Source organism: Perissodus microlepis, chromosome 7, assembly GCF_051167445.1.
Source record: "Perissodus microlepis isolate ML-2025 ecotype Zambia chromosome 7, ASM5116744v1, whole genome shotgun sequence".
Classification (NCBI taxonomy): domain Eukaryota; kingdom Metazoa; phylum Chordata; class Actinopteri; order Cichliformes; family Cichlidae; genus Perissodus; species Perissodus microlepis.
In genome coordinates, this window is record NC_140467.1 from 52,300,739 (window position 1) to 52,319,900 (window position 19,162).

The window sequence follows — 19,162 nt, forward strand, 5'->3', positions numbered from 1 at the left end:
TGTTTGTCAGCCTGGCTACAGTGCTGAAGAGAAACCTGGGGTTGTTCTTATTTTCTTCAATCAGTGACGAATAGTAAGATGTTCTGGCTTTGCGGAGGGCTTTCTTATAAAGCAACAAACTATTTCTCCAGACTAAATGATGATCTTCTAAATTTGTGACACGCCATTTCCTCTCCAGCTTACGAGTTATCTGCTTTAGGCTACGTGTTTGAGAATTATACCACGGAGTCAGGTACTTCTGATTTGAGGACTTAGTTTTCACCGGAGCTACAGTATCCAAAGTCGTACGTAGTGAGGAGGTAAAATTATTAACAAGATGATCGACCTCTGTTGGAGTAGTGTTCAGATAGCTGCTCTGCTCTGTGTTGGTACAGGGCATTGAAGATGATAACAGTGGGTGGATTATATTCTTAAACTTAGTTACAGCGCTTTCAGAAAGACATCTACTGTGATAAAGTCTACTCTCCACTGCTGTGTAATCAATTATTGTAAATGTAAATGTTATCAGGAAATGATCAGACAGGAGAGGGTTTTCAGGAAACACTGTTAAATGTTCAGTTTCTATGCCATATGTTAAAACAAGATCTAGAGTGTGATTAAAGTGGTGGGTGGGTTCTTTTACATTTTGAGAGAAACCAATTGAGTCTAATAACAGATTAAATGCCAAGTTGAGGCTGTCATTTTTAGCATCTACATGGATGTTAAAATCACCCACAATAATTATTTTATCTGAGCTGAGCACTAAATCAGATAAAACGTCTGAGAAATCAGACAGAAACTCTGTGTAAGGCCCAGGTGGACAATATATGATAACAAGTAAGACTGGTTTCTGAGTTTTACAGCTGGGGTGGACAAGGCTAAGCATCAGGCTTTCAAATTAATTAAAAGTCTGTCTTGGTCTTTCGTTGATTAATAGGCTGGTGTGAAAAATTGCTGCCACACTGCCCCCTCGGCCTGTGCTTCGAGATTTCTGGTAGTTAGAATGACTCGGGGGTGTTGATTCATTTAAACTAACATAATCATCCTGCTGCAACCAGGTTTCTGTAAGGCAGAGTAAATCGATTTATTGATCAATTGTTAAGTCATGTACTAACAGAGACTTGGAGGAGAGAGACCTAATATTTAATAATCCACATTTCACTGTTTTACTCTTTGGTTCAGATGTGGATACTGTATTGTTCTTTCTTTGTGATTTTTTATGTTTAAGTTGTTTGTTGCTGGTTTTTAGTTTGTTTTTTGTCTGTTTGGGAGCTGACACAGTCTCAGTGGAAATGGGGTTTTGGGGGGGGTAACAGGAGGAGAGAAGCTGCAGAGAGGCGTGTAAGACTGCAACTCTGCTTCCTGGTCCCAACTCTGGATAGTCATATTTTGGGGGATTTAATAAATTTGTCCATATTTCTAGAAATGAGAGCTGCTCCATCCAAAGTGGGTTGGATGGCATCTCCCCTAATAAGACCAGGTTTCCTCCAGAAGGTTTGCCAATTATCTATGAAGCCCACATCGTTTAAGTGGGTGATTAGCTAACAATGCTGTCCTTGGTTGTGAAGAGGACATGTTTAGCCTAGGTTTTTAATTAGCTAACCTCAAGTTGCACAGAGCCTATTTATCACTCTGCTGTGCTGATAAACTTCAGGTGTCTGTGGTGATTGTGACTCTATAAGTACGTAACCACAGCATGCAAAGCTGATAGGCTTAACAAATATCAGCTGGCCAAAATCCCCTTTAAAGTCTGCTTACTATGCTACACCTGCAGCATGGTTTCATCTGAGCAAGCACACATTTGAACTAAAACAGTCAAAAAGGCTGATTGTGATGCAGGAAAACACCGGCAGACAAATTAAAGCCATATGTGGTGGAGGAGAAAAGGAGAAGAGGACATTTAGAGGAAGTGTGTAAAATCTCAGCCTCTCTCCTTTTCTCCCGGGAGGTACGTGAGCCAGTCTACCATAGCTAAACTGCGGTGAAGCACAATGCTGCAGAGATTAACTCTGGCCCATATCTTCAGATCGCCAGTGAGGCTATGAAACACAAAGAGGTTGTGTTAGAGCGTAAGAGCAGGATTACAGCAGGGTAACAGAAAAGACAGGGAGTTAAAAAAAGTGGACCATCCCACATCAAGATAGCATTTCACCTTTTACGTTATATTAAAGGGAAAGAAAGTATTTGGAGTAGATCAGGGACAGAAATATAAAAATGAGATAATTCCTTTATATAAATAATAAATCTATTAATGTTAGTAAGGCTTTGATCTGGGACTACCCAGACTTTTCATAGGTGTGCATTGAATAGCAGCAAGTAATCAATGATAATATATGTGGCGCTTATTTAGTCATAAGCATTGAGTATTTCTTCTTCAGTCACCTTTCTCACTCACTATGTGTTAATAGACCTCTCTGCATTTAATCATACCTGTTATTAATCTCTGGCTCTCTTCTACAGCATGTGTTTTATTCTGTCTTCTTTCTCTCTCCCCAACCGGTCGTGGCAGAAGGCTGCCCCTCCCCGAGTCTGATTCTGGAGGAGGTTTCTTCCTGTTGAAAGGGAGTTTTTCCTTTCCGACAGCAGTGTCCTGACAGTGATTATATATGTATTTATTATTGGTGTTATTTAGTTTGTATTAAGCTATTCTATCTAAAATACTATGATAAAATTAAATATATCATAATTATGCATGATAAACTTCATTTCCTGAGTTATGGCCAAAAACAAGTTCAGTGAGGTCACCTTCCCCTTTGGACTTTTATCCACCCAATTTTAATCTGTTTGTGTCTTGACTAAATTTACTGAAATATGTTCTCAAAGATGTGAACCTAAAACTAAAGGTGTCCAGGAAGTTGCCAATATTATAAGGCTGTAACCTGAAACCTGAAGCTGGTGAGGGGAGAGGCAAAGATTTTTTTAAGTCATATCACATATATATATGTATTCACTCAGTCAGACCTCACAAACACTAATGTACGAGCTAGGATTAGTGTTTTAATCAAATATAAGCAGATGTCTCTATCATTTTAACATTGTTTTTCCTTTTAACAAGATGTCCACTGAAGCTTATCTTACCGACCACTTCAAGAGTCACTGACCTTCACAGAGAATCTGTGATAAAAAATAACTAATGAGTGCTACTGTGCTACTATTCTTTTAAGCATATCTGCAAGTGAGCACATATACACATCGTCTATTTATGCAACGTGTGACAAGTTGGTGAAATGACGCATTCTTTCTATTCTTTCCCTCCCGTCTCCCACTGAGGGATGAGTCAGAATACAGGAGAAATCTGGGTGAATAATAAACCATCTTTCTCCCCCAAACATGAAATAAGGTTAGTACTCTCTTCTACATGTACTTCTGGTAATAAAGCCACACTAAGATAATGTAATAAGAGACAAGGATGACTTTTTGTCTAAGAATCTTATTAAGTGACAAAAACTTTCATTTAGCACAAACACACTGAGAAAAATATCAGTGCCAAGCTAGTATTTTTATAGTTGTGTTAGAAATGATAAAGCCAAATCACACACCATCCACATTTAAACATACAGATACATACTGGCACACAAACAGACAACTTTTCCCTAGAGTGGGAGAGATCCATCTAGCTTAACACACCTCCTACTCATCTATCCAAATACCTGGTGCCATGACAACCCACTGGCAATTCCTAAAGCAATGAGATTATGGCTAAAAGTGTCACACACCACTTAGTTTCTCTGCATATCAAATGTCATTAAAAGCACAAATCATGTGAAGGTTAGGATCATGAGATTAATTCTGTCAACACCCTAATACTTCTACCAGTCTATAAGTGTCATATAAATCTTAACTTAATTTATGAGCATCAATAAGATTATGCTCCATGTCTACAAAGCTGACTTTACAGAAGCATTAATGTCTCCTGATAGCAATGTTAGATGACTTTTAGATGGTTCATTAGAGCGCTTCAAAATCGGAGTCTACTTGTAACTTGTTGTAACAAATTGCCTTACACAAAAAGTAAGGCAATTTGTTTTTGGTCATTTATTTCTTTTGTTTATTTTTTGCCAATATGAATTGTTACAACAAAGTAATAATTATCCAAACACCAATTTCAATATTTCAATATGGCTCAGTTGCTGACTCAGCTATATGAGGTATGGGTGACAATGAATTAATCTACATGGCAAATCTATTCAATGTAATTCCATTTAGGCTACGTCCACACCTACACGGGTATTTTTGAAAACAGAGATTTTCCGTTTTCGTTATTTTTTAAATTCCGTCCACATGTAAACCCAAAAACGAAGGAAAACATTGCTAGGAACATGCCAAAGCAACAGGTGGCGATATATTCCTAACCGTGTAGAAATGTTGGCCAATCAGAACTCTAGAAGCCTGGGTGGGAAAGAGTAAACAAAGATGGCGCATAGACGCAGAACTGAGTCCTATGTATGGAGGGACAGAAACTGTGTTGTATATGGAGAGCATGAATGGCATGGGAGGAGCTGAAGAATGTCACATTAGCTATGTCCTTTATACTCTCTATGTCAATGACAGAAAGAACAGTAAAAACTCTCACACTGAGCTGAAATGAAACAAGTCACACACAAAAATTGGTGAATTAAACAAATCGCAAAAAATTGCTTAACTTTATAAAAAAAATCATGTTTTATCTAAAAAAAAGTTAAGAAAGTAATGTTTGTCTATTGTTGTCTTAAAGATGAAGACATTTTATTATTTTATGTGTATAAATTATTGCCATGCTAACATTGCCATTAGCTCAAAGCACTACCACTAGCACAGCTATATACTCAATCACGTTGCTTAACTAAAGTGCAATAAAAATCGCTTTTTTAAAAAATCTGAATCTTACTTCAAAATAATGAGTAAAACAAGATTAAAAACACACCTGTTAAGTTGAATAATGAAAACTGGACCCTGGTCACTTAATTGAACAATCTGACTAAAAAATGGCTATAAAAAGTTCTTCTGGAATAGCAAACTGATATTTAACAGCTGTCTCTAATTGGCTCGGAATGGCCCAGTCAGTTTTCATACCCAACAGTGAAAAGTATATTGTATGCAGTAAAATTAATAGCCAGAGAACTAGACATACACTAAACACATTTTCTTTGCTAGGAGGACTTCGATAAAGTTCCTCATTTGTCTTTTTTCTTTTTGTTTCATTTCATTTATTTATAGTATTATTCACATTAGTATATGCATAGCCAGAGCTGACAGGTGTGGAGGGGTAGGAGAAAAGTGAGAGAGAGTGAGTTGCAATTCTGTGCAAATTTGGATTTGGTTCTTCCTTCATAGACTGGAACAAAACACTACAAAGCTCTCCAAATGCATGTGTTAAGACAAAAGCTTCATTCTGCACAAGGGCACCAAGCTCGGTGGCCTACTCTCCCCTTCACTTCTTGTTGTCTTCACTGAGCCAGTAGCACTAGCAATCCAAGAAAATAAAGATATTAAAAAGATATTAATAAAGTGGAACCCCGACTTACGAATACCCCATTTAACGAAAAATTCAAGTTACGAAGGCACTTAACGGCAAAATGCCCGCGTAACGAAATCCGCTGGCTCTGATTGGCTGAGCCCACAATGCCTACAATGCCCACAATGCCTTCCGAATCATGTGACAACCCCCTTGGCTTTCGTACTTGCGCTTCGCTGTTCCACTTGAATGACGTATTGTTGTTGCAGTTAGCAATTAGCCTATAGCCTATCGTTCACTCAAAAGGCGCAATGGGTGCTTCGACTTACAAAAATTTTCGACTTACGAAAGACCCTCGGGAACGAATTCATTTCTTAAGTCGGGGTTCCACTGTACTTTAGGATAAGCCTTTTACTGATGATGTATTACTTTTCCTTGGCAATTCACAAACCTCTCTTCTGAAGACTGTCACATTAACAGATGAATCGCCAGATCTATGTAGTAACTAATGCCATAACGCAAATGTCGAACCCTATTTTAACCCTATGCTGCAACCTTCTTTTTTAAAAAAATATTTGACTGACATTTGCCCTATATTGAATAGAGACAATAGAGGTGGACAAGAAAGCAGGACTCAAACCCCTGCTGCTTTCTGGCAGCCATGTCATCGCCTGCTCACACACTGAGCTGCTGCAACACAAACTTCTACGTTACCTGATGTGCACCTCCTGAGAAATGTAGCTACATGTCAGGTCAACACATACCACAACAACTTGAGTGACGGGAAGATGTAGGGATAAAAGGAGTTTCTGGTTATGTCAATTAGGACATAGATTTCCTGCAAAAGTCTATGTCAAGTTTTATAGATAAGGTCACATCTATATCAGACTACTCCATGGAATGGTGTTTGGCTCTTAATTGTTATTTTCAAAACACCTCCAGCAGGCTACAGTCAGGTAACATTAGATATTTAGGTATAAATCTCTGATTTCAGGTAGTCCCACTTCCATAGGTGTATAAAATCCAGTTCCTAGCCATGCAGTTTACTTTTACAAACATTTGTGAAAGAATTGATGGTTCTAAAGAGCTCATTAAAATTGAGTGTGGTACTCTAATAAGATGACACTATTGCAACAAGTTATCTCATGAAATTTCTTCCCTATTAGATATTCTACAATCAACTGTAAGGAGAAGCACCTACAGCAACTCAGCCATGAAGTGGCAGACTACATAAACAGAGCTCCTGTAAACCCGACTGTTCAAAACACTGCTGACTCAATAACGGCATGGGCCCAAACCTCCTCTGGCATTAGCATGAGCACAAACACTGCATGACCGGAGCTTCATGGCATGGGTTTCCATGGCTGAGCAGCTCTTGTAGTTGTCATTTTGTAGTTGTCCATTACCTTTGTCCATATTGTGTAGCTATATTTAAGCTCAGTCTTGACGTTTATATGTATTTTATTTGAGTATCTCCATTTTGTGGTAACTCTTTTTCATGTTCCTCATTGATGGTAGGGTGATATCAGTGGTGAAACAATAATATTCTTACTCTGCAATGTAATTTTGTAAAAATGCAGACTTCTTTGAAGACTGAGGAAAACTCTTTGGACGTCAAAACCATTCAGTGAATAATATCAGAAATGTAATATTTTCTCTTAATATAACATCTTTTTCAAAGAAAAAAACCTTACCAAGCCATCCAGCACCAGAGTTGGGAACACACATGTCTGTCTCAGCGCTGGGCAGGACAAAGCCCACTACAAACACCTCCACTCCATCGGACATGAGTGCCAGACCTAGAACAAAGAACAGCTGCCACTGGAATCTCCCATGGCCACACTCCTGCATGATCAACTCGTACTGCTGGGCCAGCTCTTCCTCATCTGCTTGTCTCTCATTTTCTAGTTCCTTGTGGCTCTTTAGGCTGTCAGACACTGGCTGGCCCAGAGCAACCTGACCATCCCGTGGCTTCCCATCATTGTATCCAGGCACTCCTTGGTACTCCCCCTCATAGATCTCATCTTCATCATCGTGACCCTCCGTGGCATCACTAGAGGCCCCGTCCTCTTCATTGGTTGCATTGTCGGCATAAAGACCATCTTGTTGAGTATAACTGTTGTAGTTGTTCTCTTCTTCATCCTCATTTTGGAAACGATTGTAGCTGCGCTGGGCTGAGTATTCATCAGAGGCTCGATCAACAGCTTTGCTGAAATTTTTGGCAGCTTGCCTTTTGGCTTCCTTAGCGATGTCCTTGGCACCTCTGACCAAGGAAGTCCTGTTGTTATGCGTTTCCTCCATCTTGGCACGAGGGTAACAAGCACTAAATTCAGCTTTAGTCCACTTTTATTCCACCAGATGCAATAAATATAAGTTACTTAGTTGTTTTTCTATCTTCTATTCCCAGACAGAGCAAGATTTATGCTAATTTATTACCCCTGAAATACCACCCAACTGCCAGAAGACTAGCAATTAAGTAATGGTGTCTAATTCCATTGGATTGCAGTAACTAGACAGTGCTGAAGAGAAGACAGTTGATCTCAGACTGGCAAGATTCAAAGTCCAGTAACCACTCAGGAGAGGAAACCTGCAGGGACAGACAGAAAAAAGCAAGTTTAGCTTGATTAAAGACTGCCAGTCACAAATACCTGCCTGCAGTATTTCTTGGCACACTCCAAAAGAACATTTTTACACCGAGACAGCCGCACTCCCCACTGATGTTGACAGAAAGCGCAGTCTACTAATGAGATGAAAATGATGTACTAGGAAGAAAAAGTCACAGAGGCCAAATTTTGCAGGTTTGAAGTTGTTAGCTGAAAGTAGCATTGATGATTTAAAGAAACTCTACATACCGTGACTTAGACATGTTCTGTTATGCTCATAAACATAGCTGTAATATAAATCTACTGGCATAAAATAAATATTAGTGAGTAGACTAGCTATGGATAAAACATAAAGTAAAAGTGTTACTGGCCAAATTTTCTGATATTCCTGAATACAAAATATCCCAAACCTACACTACTGTTGTACTCTCAGTCTGGCTGAAATATGCTCCTATTTATGGTTTGAACTACATAGCACAAAAAAAAAGCTATTTGTATGAGCCCATCAAGAAACCAATGTCCAAGCAAGTGCACAAATAAGCAATACAGTAAGTATAATGGTGTGCTTGCTGTCAGAGTTTCATTTAATTACAACTCAGGTCCTTGAAGTATTTCTAGAGTATATTGTATAGTGCTTTGTACTCAGTTCTCGGACATGATCTGTTCACACATTATTAGTTTGTTGATGGCATGACAGCAGTAGTCTAAACATAATTAATGACCAACCCATGAAGTATGATGTGTTGACATCAGTGGCTAGAAAACTGTAACTAGGTGTTTGTGGTCCCTGCACTTACACTAAATGACAAAGTACTGGGCCATATACACATTACACCTGTAGGATTTGCTTGGCCATAGAAAGTATGTTGAAGTTTCCAGCACACAGCTGTTGTGCTGACATTAATGCCAGAGGAAGTTTTGGAGTGAATCAGCTGTGTTGGTGAATTTATGCATGTCTCTGTGCTTGGTGACTTTACATGACCTGCTACTTCATGCCCATGTTGATGTAATTCCTAAATGTTTCCAAGACATGTCACAAACTAACTTGTTGGAGTGGCAGCATCCCACAATCAAATTCGGTGAGCTTTTTGAAACCAAAGCCATGCAGTCTGCCTGTCTATAGGTGCTTAATTTTATACATCTGAACTCAAAGCTTAAGAAATGTGGCTCAATATTTTTGCCCATATTGCGTATTTCAGAAAATGTGAAACAATTTATTAAATTTATATGCAGCATTGCTCAGACATCTCCAATTTGCATAAAAATGCTATGGCCCAAAGTTTGACTATATAAAATGACTGATGTGAAGTTTTATTTTCATATATTAAATAGTTTTTAAGATTTTTTTTCTTTTTTGAAAAATGGCCAGAGGCCAGATTGAATGTGAAGGAATATCTAAAAAACTATTAAAGATAAAAGCCCAATTTTCACTGGTCACTCTTACCGTCAAAATAAATCAGGGTTTGTAACTTGGGACAGATATATAAAAAATATCTGATAATTGGCTTGTTAAAATATGAAAAAAATGATTTGAGATGGAATGACTCCCTTGTGTGTCAGAATCTTGGCTACTAGCAGCAGGCCTTTTCCATCATGGATGTCATGGGTGGACTGAAATCTGGGGGAATTTGAACACCAGGTAATTGCCTTGGGCTCTTTGTGATGTTCCTCAAGCCATTTATGAGCAGATTTCGCAGTTTGCTGGTATGCACTGCCCTCCTTACAGAGGCCACTGTCATTAAAGAGTCTCACTGCCATATGGGTGTGGGCTTGATTTGCAACAATATTTCAGTGGGTGTGGATATGACAAAGTGGAATTTGGCACATCTACATGCATCCAGGAGCTCAAGGTTTCCACTGCAGAACACTGCACTGAAATGAGACTGTCAATTTCATTCACTGCACCTGTCAGTGGCTTTAATGGCTGATTAATGTATATCTTGAGCATTATTGATACTTTCTTTGCATGGCGCTGTGATTTGATTGATCAAAAATTTATTTTTAAGCCTATTTTGTTTTGTTGGCATTAACATGTTAGAATTATAATTTCACAATGCTGAGTGCATATTGCATTTCAGCACCACGTCTGTTGCATTGTTTTCTGTTCTGTATGTCAGGTTTGCTTTGTATTTAGTATATGTTTTTATATATGCAGTTTACATTTTTGTTTAATCAGAATAAACTTTATTGTTCTGAAAAGATATCCGTAACTATATGTATTTCTGTTATGCATTCAAAAACAATACATCCTTGAAAATGTAGCTTTTGTCGCTCTGTTTTATGTCAAAGGTGATTCGTTTCTGGCTCATGTTTCTAGGCTGGGATTACATGTCAGCTAGTATGACTGACTCTCCTTAGGGGACTCTGTACTATGACACTGGTGGGGCATTTCAGAAGACCTGTCAACCCACAAGGCCAAGCCATATGAGCACCCAGCAGTCACTGTACCCAAACACTGCTGCAAGAGAAACACGAGAAGCCTCTGGGCCATCACTTTCCATTCCAAAGCCACTTTAGCATCACTATATGCTATAGAGTCCACACTGAACAAATGGTCAAGTGGTGTTTGACAAGCCAGGTATGTGAGAAAGAAGGCTCATCGACTGGGTTTGTTTAATGGTAAATAAATCCTCGATAAATCAAATACTGCTTTATTCTTCTTAACTTCAATGCTGGCCTCGAGAAAAAGAGCAGTCACTGACATCTACTTAACAAAAATACTAGTAATCGCAAACAACCTGAAAGAGTAATTTATCTGGCTACACTCTTTTTATTTTAATTAGAAGCATTAGAAGCAAATTGTAAGTACTTCCTTGTAGATTCTAGTACGCATATCAGTAAGACAATACATTGCAGTCACACAGTAATGTGAAATGATTTTGTCTAAGAGCAGATGAAAACCTTAACGCAGTTCTGCATTTCTGTGTGAAGTCTCTTGGGTGGAAAGCATACAGTGATGTGTTAAGACTGGGTGAAGTACCCTATTGACCATGGCAGGTTGATGTATTGTGCTTCTACCACCTTTGCTCTGCAGCATTAGATAAAGCATCAGTCGGACTCTGTCATTTGAACACAAGCGCCGGAGCTCCACAACGACGTGAAGCAGATTTTGGTGCAATGCAGCAGTCAAATGATGTGGCGAAAGTGCCCTAACTAACTTTGTGCACAGGCAGGTGATTACCCCCCCCAACAATTCCCAAAGATACAACACTAATTCTGTGGCTACAGGACAACTACATAATTTACACTGCTTCCATGTGTCCTACAGTAAAAAACAAACAAACAAACAGATGGATTACAACCTGAAGTGGAAAGTGAAAAATTCTACAAGGTTAGATGTTGGAATATCTAATCTATCTGATGAATCAGCCCTCACAGTTTCAGGCTCAGGTATGTTACTGTTTTGTGTAGACATGTGTTATGGCAAATATTACGTAGACCAGATGTGGACTCAATGTCCCAACATACCTATCACCCAGACTTAGCCTGAGTCAACATAGTCATTCAAACCTATAGATCGATAGTCGATTTGGTTTGGGCCAAACATCCATTACTCTCTGGATCAGCAATGTATTTTTAGTCTTTGGAGAGAACTTTTGTAAATGTAATTTGTCCCATTTGAGGTGGGAAGCAGGAAATTCCAAATTCACAGTCAGAATTTTCAGCTAGAAGCCCCCATTAAGTTGGTCTTACCACCAAAACACTGTACTACCACTGCTGTGTATTAGTAACTTGCTTAACACACCACATACAGAGCACTGGACAGGTTCTATCTATAAACTTGCTGAAGCATTCTTTTTGAGCCCAAAAAACAAATATTGCATTGTACTCTTGGTAATGCAAGCAAAACATTGGCTTTTTTTCTTACTATTATTATTGGAACACAGCGAACTCGGGCTTGACGTTGTTCTCAGCTCCAACATTTGACTTCTAAAGTAAAAGATGGTGGCAAGCTAAACTAATGTACCTAGCTACTGAAGTAGTAGATGCAGGGTGTATTTCAAAATAACAAAACTACTTTAGCCATAACTAGAAATATCTAAGGGCAGATCACAATGCGGTTTGAAGCAGATTATGTAGATTATCTTGTCAGACCTTAGCATCCTGTTTAATAACTAAATAACTACATATTTAGTTATTTATATAAGAGCCCTATATAAATCAAACAAGATACTATATAGTGAAGGACCTCATAGTAACACTCGGATTTACAGTATACATCAAACATTATTGGTCAACTATTACATTCTGTGCTTTTATGATGCACAAAAGAGCTTCCATTCAGCATACCACTGTGAGTACAGAAGCACATTCCTCCTTCCAAACTTCCCCTCATTTTTAACCACACTGCTCCTCCAAACTGAGCACTCGATGCCTCTGACTAAAGGTCGAAATGTGTGATAAACCTCATGATATGCTCTGAGAGTTTCTGCACCAAATGGTCAAGAAGAAAATAGCCAATCAACTAACTGTCCAGCAATGCTCAGAGAACTTTTTATAAAAGAGGGAAATGGATAATTTTGTATAACAGACACCTGGGTCTGCGTGTACTCCCTGGTCTCCATGCTAATCTCTACTTTCCTTTCGCTCTGGCTCTCAATCTCTCTTCACCTCCTCCTTTTTTCTCCCTCCCTTTCCCTCTTCCATCTCTCATCTCGCTTATCCAAGTGCGCCAAGAATTTCAAAGTCATCATCTTGATGGTAATGCAGAATATGAAAGATATGCCTCTTCTGTTGACATTTCATTATTCATGATAGGCTAACCGTTCTCCTCCTTATGCAAATGGCCATTAATGCTGACATTTAGAAGTCTTTCAATATAGTTTGGGCTACAGAGATAATTCTTAAAAGTCCGGTCCAAATGTCCAGTCTCTTTTTGAAGCAATCTTTAATCCATTTCCTCACATACACATATTGCTGATGTCAGAAATTACCCATGGTTATACAATAAGTCACCACACTTCAACCAACAACCTTGGCATTTCCTCCAATAAACAGCTAATATCGCTTATGGCCACTTCTATTTTCTTTCTGATGGCGACTCCCCATGCCTTCTGCTGTGACGCAGTTATTGGGGTTATTATTACAACAACTCTCATGTTGTGATTTTAGCAATCAGCAAAATTCCTGCAAGTTCTGAATCAGCAGTCCGCGGAGGGTGAAGAAATGATTTCCTTGCAGTCGAGCTGTCATGGCCCGCTGACGCCATCCAGCAACATTCATTAATCACTGGCAAACACACACAAAAACACTAGATGCCTGCAAGCACACACAGGTCCACTTTGGAGGTGCTTGCTATGAGACTCAGTAAGACATATTCTTATGACACAAGGTAAAAGGAAGAAGCAATTTTCAGCAGTATATTATTCAATTTGAAACTATAATTCATTGTTGATCATATCAAACTCAGCAACATTTTGTTGAGCATAAGATCCAGTGAGTGCATGCGACATGCTGGTTGACAATATGTGAGTGTAAGCGGTATGTGCAAAGCCCTACAGGCTCTCTACGGTGCCCACAGATGGCTGCAGTGAACATTTGTTCATGCACATCATGTGAATAAAATTACATGCCAAGCTCTGCAGATGCTTCACAAGAGAAGTTTGAATTTTGACAGAAATACTTCAGAACCTCCCATGTGGTTCCACATGTAGACATGCAATATGAGTACTTTTATAGTGGTATGATGGGTAGGTAAAGTAAGCCTTGAATTTGGATTTGCTGCCTGTAGGAGACAGAGATTAAAAATTTTAAAGCACTGATCAGAGTTGGTAATTCTTCTGAATATTATTAAAATTAGCAGGACAAAAATGTAACAAGAGAATGTGCTTTCTATAGAAGACTGTTCTATTTTCTACACTCAGTAACTTTTTTTCCTGACTCACTGAGACATCTAAAAACTACATACTTTACCAGCATTAACAGTACTGTAACTGTATTGCATGAAAGGTGTATGAAGCTTAGCAAAGCCTGAAGGAAACCTCACAACTGTTGCCAAAGCAAAAAAAGAAGAAGGTATAAAACGTTTCGATCCCTATTGACCTCAGAAAATTATGAAACATTATGCCATGTTCTAGCACACCTCTCATCTATGTGTACATTTAACACCTGGTTGTTTTCTAATAGAACGTTAGAGGGATATCTCTCCGTTGTAGTTTTCCCTAAAATTGACACAAAAGATGCAGTGTGATCAAACCACTACATAGCAAATTTTAGAGGCCACAAGTGAGTATTTGCCACAGAACACAGAGGGAGTGGAAATAACTAAAAACTTACAAGCAAACCCCACTTGACTCCTTTGATCAGAATCCCAAAAGGCCAGTTGACAGTTGTGAAGGTTTACTGACTGCTGGAGCTTGGCCAGCTGCTGTAGAGTTCCCTCTGTAGAAGTTTGAATCGTGTGTGTCTGTTGTCATGATCAGTGCAATGCTCAGTTGAACTTTCTGTATTTTTAGGCTTTGTCAACATGTCAGAATCCACCACTTTATATTTGTTTGTCTCTCTCCTTATGCTGCTCAAAAAGGGGACACTGGAACACCCTTTAACTTTTTAGTGGGATTTTTTAATCCAGCCCTCAGTGGATGGATGATGACTGCTGTTGCATCATTTTGTTCTCAGCAAATTGCACAGTGCCTCTCAGAAAAAAAATTCCAACTTAAATATTCACTTTCAACAAGCCAGTGAAGTTCAAAGCAACAGACCGGGTGTGAGTGTGTTTGTTCAGCTCAGCTTCTGAATAAAGTCAGATCTCTATAGTCACTCCAGTTCTTCCTGGTATCTTGCTGTTGTACCTTCTTGTCCTATATGAAACAAATTCATTGTCCTATACGTGACACATTAATTAGGCCAGGGATACTAGAAAACATTTGGTCAGGTGGAAACATTTTAACTCATTATGATTTCAATTAACCTCCACACAGTAAAACGATGAGCTGCTGAAGCATTAGCCATGAAGGTGGCTTCACATCACTGATCTCAGCAAATGAAGCGAATTTTACAAAGGACTCTCCCACCTTTGTTGGCATACTGAACACTGAATCCAGTTAAAAGAAGACATAGTCATAAAGCGCTACTAAATAATTGAGGGAGAAATTCTTCACTTATGTCCACATATGAATCGCTTGATGTTACCTGCCCTGCTCTCTACAGGCTGGTGACCGCCTGACAGATTGTATCCTGACTTTCTGCCCCCACCATCTGTGAGACGTGTGCCGCAGACATGCTAGCCAAACCCTCCTTTGTGCATACTGTCCTCAAACAGAGATGAAAATTGAGATTAACAAAGAAGTGAAAACGACTAATGTGAATAGATGAATGGATGTTTTCATTGCCATCTCGCGTGCTAAACCAAACACGGAGGCACACGGGCCTAAGGCAAACATCAATTTACTGACTTGGGTGTTTGACAAATATCTATTCAAATGGAACATTTATCCGGTCAAGAGAACTGCCTCGAAGCGAACACCTGGTCACAATTTCCAGAAGGATGAATGGGGAAGTTTGGGAAAGCTTTATGCAAAACTCATCTTTCACTTTCCTCTTTGTTCCACTTGCAGCGTTTTTACTACTGCGGCTTCTACGCGGCGGCGCCACCGGGTGAGTATAGCGCAGAGCACCAGCGGGAAGGAACATCAATCACCGCGCGGCCCTCTGACGCAAGTGGCGTCCCATAATTAGATTTCGGGCAGTCCTTTCAATACTCCCTTGCGAGACGACGTCGCACTACGCTGTACAGTTAGATTACTCTCCTCACACCGCATCGAGCACTGACTCCTGATTAATGGATGAACCTATCTCCCCCCTCCTCTCGTCGTCTCTCTCTCTGTGCGCATCTTACTGCAGATTTCACTCCGGCTGCTCGTGCGCGCTAAGCGGAGGGGGAAGCTCGGGGTTGCCTCGCCGTGCGTGCACCGACTCGCTTTTTCTATGACCAATGATCGCGTCAGGATGGTAGCACCCCCTACCCCATCACCCTTTCCATGGACATACACACGCATAGCAAAAAGTCGCAGCATTGCTCCACGATGAAAAAAGACTAGACATAAAAAGATATTTAAAAATAATAATAATAATCAATAAAACTTTGGCAGCAGGCAAAAGCTGACACACGCCTCAGAATCTGCTCTAATCATCAAGAAAATGAGGAGCTACTCTGATCAAACACAGTTCTGTGGTGTGGATTTCTAATTCTAAGCACAGCTTAAGATGCTTGCGCTGGGCGACTTCGAAAGTTGCCCAACTTTCCCGTCAATCATGAGCGCGGAGCATTTTATTTTTTCTACTGCAATTTTTTTAAGCATCAGGTGAATACGAAATTTCCTCTTACCGTTGCATTTAATGACAGTTATCCAGACTAAAGCGTGGGTGATGGAGGAGATGAACTTATAGTTGCTGATATTCAGTGAGACAAATGAATAAATGCTTACAGTTTCTAGTGCATCGAACCGAACTCGAAGACTCTGAAGTGTCCGTTCCTTTGCGTCTCTACACGGCCACGGAGGCAGTGAGCAACGAGCCTAGATTAATTCTTTCTTTCTTTTTTCTTTTTTCTATTTTTTTTCTCCTCTTGTCTTCTTCGATGCAGCGGTTTCTCTGCTGCAGTCCAAGAAAGCCCAGGGATGCTGATGGGAGGTAGGAAGCGTGAGTGAGTGTGTGAGTGTATGTGTGTGTCTGTGATGGGGAGCGAGGGGGAGAGGGAGGGTGCAGGAGCAATAGGCAGACTGAGATCAATAGTGGCTTTGCATCCTACGGACAATAGTGAGCATTTCCGTATAATAGTCCACGGTACGTATCCGGCGAAGGTTCCGTGACGTGCTACAATCACAAGCTGCTGGGTTTAGACGTAAGATGAGAGTAAGGGAGGGCTGAAATTTGGCTCCCGGGGAGAAGTTTGAAAAGAAGCTGCTGGTTAAAGCTGCACCTTCACTACAAAACAGTTGTGCAGTGCCTAAATCCTCTGAAGTGCTAATGTACAAAAGCAGCTTCTGTTAAGACTGCAAAATACACCCCAGGTTTATTTTTTTCCTGACTTGACCTGTAAAATGTGAGAAAATTATGAGTATACTCTCACCAGCCACTTCATTAGTTATACCTTGATAGTTAGTATTGGTTTTGGCTACATAACTGCCTTAATTCCAGATAGTTTTTGGTCCTTTCTGACATGACTTTGTGAAGCCTCCAGGTCTCATCTCCCTCCACAGATTTTTATTTATTTATTTATTTTATTGGACTGATGTCTGGAGACAGCACCAAAGAATAATGTTTCCACCTCCGTGCTTAACCATGGGGTTGGTATTTTTTTAGCTCATACTCACCATTTCTCTTTCTCCAAAAGGGTGGCTTAAGTTGATGCCAAAAAGCTTGATTTCGGTTTCATCTGACCAAAATAACTTCGCTAAATAATTTAGAAGTTCACTGACAAACAGGCGCTTCAGTCCATCACAGCGTTTACAGAAGGTGTTCTTAGTGTTTGTGGTCCCAGCTGCCTTAAGATCATTACCAAGCTCCTCTTGTGTCCTTTTAGTCTGATCGACCACCTTTCTCATGATCATCCTCACCCCAAACATGAGCTAAACATGAGCTAAACATGAGAGGTTTTAGGACAAAGTTTGTGTTTTGCATTGTTTAAGCACCGGTTCCAACCAAAGGAGGTATGTTGTATCAACAGAAAAGGTTAACTTGGTTATCATTTTGCAGAAAAAAAGAGACTAACATAAGAGGTTTGTGGACAAAGTTTGTGTTCTCCATTCTTTAAGCACCGGTTCGAGCACCGTTTAAGCACCGGCACCGTTTCAAAAGTACTGGTTTGGCACCGGTATCGGATAAAACCTAAACGATACCCATCCCTACACAAGACCATCTTTTTGATCTTGCCATGGTGATGGAGGCTTGATTGTGAAAATAACTTCATCCACAGCACAAGGTTAGTGTTTAATATGTTGCTGTATGGCTTTAATTACTTGTCTTAGGTCCATACTGAAATTTTACTTAGCCATGGAGGCATTCCTTTTTGAGGTGCCTCTGAAAGCACCTTCACCAGCACTTGACCTAAGGCTAGTTTTTCCTGCACTAGATCAGTCATTATGTTAACAGAGATAGCCTAAGGTGAACAAATGAAACTACTTTCTACCATGGGTGTCTGACATTGCACTGGAGCCATCAATCCCACAGACTTAACAGTATTTTGTTTCTTATCAAAAGCATTACAGTCAGCTATGAAATCACCTGGCTTTTTACCATAAAAACAGATCATTCAGAGTTCCCACTGCTAGCATTCAGAGCTTTTATAATTGACCTTGAAGAAACAGAACCTTTCTGGCTAATTTTAGAATACAGTACGAGAGAAAACATAGCTTTTAGTTTCATGTTTGTCACTGAGAGCTACTTTATCAACCGCCACAGGAACATAATTTCTAAATTCCTCAGTAAGAATTCAAATGGCTGTTTTAACAGCCTTGTTGGGGTGTTCTTTTCCTGGACACATAGCAACAATGATGTTCAAGCATATTTAGGCTATTCTAAAGGTGTTGCTACACACTCAAAATGGGAAAGTATCTTTCCACATCCTTTTCAAAAAAATCTTGTGAACACATGGACAGATCTTCTGGAGCCTGAACCTTTGTTTGTTCCATCTTGCTATTAAATCACATAAAAGACTATCAATTTCACCTTCTCAACAGACTGATATTCATATCTAATTTTTCCTATGAGAACTAGACCAGTTTCAGTGTGGCATTGCTCTGCAAAGCCACAAGCTGTACTTTGGTTCAGCAAAAAAATATATTCTGTTGTTAAAGTTTCATAGAACTTCTCAATTTTTACCGATATAAAACAGGTGACTACAACAAAATTTACAACTTCCTGTTGAGGCAACACAAACCACCTCTCCTTTGATAAGCCTTTAACACATCCACAGAGACACCAAAGCACACAAACACAGAACTGGTTTTATGAAGTGAAGTTACCAACATAGGCCAAGAGTAAGCAAACGAAGATAGTTAGCACCCGTAGCAGTTACTCAAGACTGTTTTATACCACAGAGTTTATATATGATTAGGACCATTGCTACCTTGACACTAGCAAATAAAATTCAAAGACTAAACACTAATTATCTTACAACACTAAAGTACACTACACTACACTTATA

At 39.6% G+C, this 19,162-nt stretch overlaps 2 protein-coding genes across 8 annotated transcripts in view; one reads left to right on the forward strand and one right to left on the reverse strand.

Moving 5' to 3' along the window:
- The window catches only part of LOC146384085 (synaptic vesicle glycoprotein 2C-like), a 74,256-nt gene that overhangs the window by 40,082 nt on the left and 15,012 nt on the right, over positions 1 to 19,162 (reverse strand). Inside the window, exons 1-2 of one of the 3 annotated variants that reach the window (XM_084935842.1) lie at positions 16,443 to 16,870; positions 7,108 to 8,000 (exon numbers count right to left, since the gene is read on the reverse strand). In XM_084935842.1, the coding sequence (XP_084791968.1) occupies positions 7,108 to 7,714 (607 nt within the window). In that variant the 5' untranslated portion in view covers positions 7,715 to 8,000; positions 16,443 to 16,870. The other 2 variants (XM_084935843.1, XM_084935844.1) reach the window with 2 other exon arrangements.
- Positions 15,182 to 19,162, forward strand: part of LOC146384087 (uncharacterized) — a 33,569-nt gene continuing 29,588 nt past the window's right edge. For 3 of the 5 annotated variants that reach the window (XR_014800802.1, XR_014800803.1, XR_014800804.1), the window contains exon 1: positions 16,565 to 16,647. The gene's annotated coding sequence lies outside the window, so the exon portion shown is untranslated. Of the gene's footprint in view, positions 15,613 to 15,647; positions 16,320 to 16,564; positions 16,648 to 19,162 lie in introns of those variants that run through there. The other 2 variants (XM_084935841.1, XM_084935840.1) reach the window with 2 other exon arrangements.